This window comes from Arachis hypogaea, chromosome 16 (genome assembly GCF_003086295.3).
Source record: "Arachis hypogaea cultivar Tifrunner chromosome 16, arahy.Tifrunner.gnm2.J5K5, whole genome shotgun sequence".
Lineage (NCBI taxonomy): Eukaryota > Viridiplantae > Streptophyta > Magnoliopsida > Fabales > Fabaceae > Arachis > Arachis hypogaea.
The window spans coordinates 136341123-136343381 of NC_092051.1; the positions used below are offsets into that span (position 1 = coordinate 136341123).

Here is a 2259-nt window from a genome sequence, read left to right on the forward strand (position 1 = left end):
TAAAAAAACTCATATAAAAACATAACATGAGAAATCAGAAGACTTATACAAATAATATAAAAATATTTATCATATAAATAAAAATATAATAAAAAATATAAATAAAAATTACAATAAAAAACATAAAAATTAAAATACGAAAATGAATACTAAAAATAATAAAAAATTAGAATATTCAATTTGCTAGTGATTGAAATAAATCTGAATGATTTTGATGAAAAAAATGGAATGAAAAAATTATGAAGAAGTAGGAAGAACCACAAAGTAAAATCATAACATGGAAAACCTACCACTGCTATCTGGTACTGAAGCTAACCAGAGCCTAGGAGAAATTGGGGGAGAGCTGAATATAGGAGGAATAGGAGGCTTTCAACTGGGAACCAATGATGAAAGTTCTGAAAGGTGCAAGAAGAAACAGAAAATCAAATAGCTAGCAAGAAGGACGGAGGTGAGGGATTCTATTGAACCAATCATTGGAGTAAAAAGGAGCTCTGAGCAAAGAGAAAAGGAGACAGACCATGAAGGAACTGGTTATGCAATTGAGGTTTCTGAAGGGCTACAGGGTGCCATCCCAAAAGCGGCACCCCAAGGGCCATGAAGATGCTCATGTGGAATTGTCGGGGTTTGGGAAAACCCCTGACAGTTCTCAACATCAAAGGGATTAATAATTCCCATTCCCCAGAGGTGTTGTTTTTGTGTGAAACTAAACAACAACCCTCATATGTTGAAAGGCAGTTGAGAAATTGTGGTTATCAGGAAATCTTCACTGTGAATCCTAACGGAACGGCTGGTGGACTAGCGCTTGCATGGAAAGAGGGTGTAAAGGTGGAAGTGGTAAAAGCTGAGGAGTTTTTCATCCTTTTTTTCATAGAGGAACAAGAAAGATAGCTGATTTGGGAAGTCTTTGCAGTACATTTACACAGCTCTGATCACATTCGCAAGAACCAATATAAGGTGCTGCTAAATCTTATGGAGAATAGGGGAGAACGACACTTAATAATTGGTGATTTCAATGCAATTTTGTCTAATCAAGAAAAACAGGGAGGAAGGGAGAAATCAACTCAATCAATCCAATCTTTCCAAGACTTTATCAACAGAGGACAATTGATAGATATGAATTTTAATGGTGATAAGTTTACCTGGTGGAACCGAAGTTGTCAAGATAGTGCTATTCGAGAAAGACTAGACCGAGGACTCCTATCTCCTAAACTAAGAGAGGAGTATCCTTGGGCCAATATTACTCACTTAAAAGACACAGAATCAGACCACAGACCGCTCTTGATCTGCACTAACCAGACAACACATAAGGACAAGAGGCGCTTCAGATTTCAAGAGAGATTGTGTGGAATGGCAGAGGTTGATAAAATTGTATCTGAGGCATGGCTGACTTCTTTTCCAGGTTCATCAATGTACCAACTGTTTCAGAAATTAAAGAAGTGCAGACATAAACTGGTTAAATGGCAATCAGCTGGAACAAGTAACTCTAAAAAGAAGATAGACGAGCTGAAAGCACTATTATCAGTGGCCAAGGCAGACCCAACAACAGCAGACAAAAAACAGATTCTATTATTAGAAGATGAACTAGCTGCCGCCCACATTAGTGAGGAACGCTACTGGAAAGAAAAATCAAGAGTGAGATGGGTAAAATGGGGAGATCAAAATACCAAGTTTTTTCATGCAAAAAACCAGTCCAGAAACAGAAGAAACAAGATATGGAAATTAGAGGATGAAGAGGGGAATTGGTGCACCACACCCGAGGCAATTGGCGACAGGGAACAGAGGTTTTTTGTTGATCTATTTGAAAGCAATAATCCAGAAGATCCCTCTCAATTTTTCACCGAACTTAGAGTCAAAGTTTCTTCTGAAATGAATAGGAGTCTAACTAAACCAGTCTCAGATGATGAAATTAAAAGGCTGCATTTTCCATTAATGCAGAAGCCGCCCCAGGAGACGACGGATTCACCGCAAAATTTTATCAGTTCTATTGGGGCAGGATTAGAGGGGATGTATGCAAGGTTGTGAGAAGTTTTTTTAGTGGCAGCAGTATTCTAAATAGATTTAACCACACCCAAATTTGTTTGATACCTAAAGTGACTCAAGCTACTTCTATGAATCAAATTCGACCAATCAGTCTCAGCACAGTCTTCTACAAAATTATCTCGAAAGTTCTAGTTCATCGACTTCAACCTTTTATGAGTATGTTAATAAGCGACAATCAGAGTGCTTTTATTCGGGGAAGACTCATTAGCGACAACATTC

At 37.8% G+C, this 2259-nt stretch overlaps 1 protein-coding gene across 1 annotated transcript; it reads left to right on the forward strand.

The window, feature by feature from the left end:
* The first annotated feature begins 277 nt into the window (after positions 1-277).
* Positions 278-2022, forward strand: LOC140180267 (uncharacterized). The gene is made up of 3 exons (XM_072220723.1): positions 278-402; positions 555-834; positions 955-2022. Exons 1-3 carry the CDS (start codon positions 278-280, stop codon positions 2020-2022), a joined length of 1473 nt encoding a protein of 490 aa, XP_072076824.1.
* The last annotated feature ends 237 nt before the right edge of the window (positions 2023-2259 follow it).

Coding starts and splice junctions, on each gene's coding strand:
- LOC140180267 (XM_072220723.1), top strand. CDS start 278: ATGGAAAACCTACCACTGCTATCTGGTACTGAAGCTAACCAGAGCCTA. Junction 403..554: donor AATGATGAAAGTTCTGAAAG/GTGCAAGAAGAA, acceptor AGGTTTCTGAAG/GGCTACAGGGTGCCATCCCA. Junction 835..954: donor AGGGTGTAAAGGTGGAAGTG/GTAAAAGCTGAG, acceptor AACCAATATAAG/GTGCTGCTAAATCTTATGGA.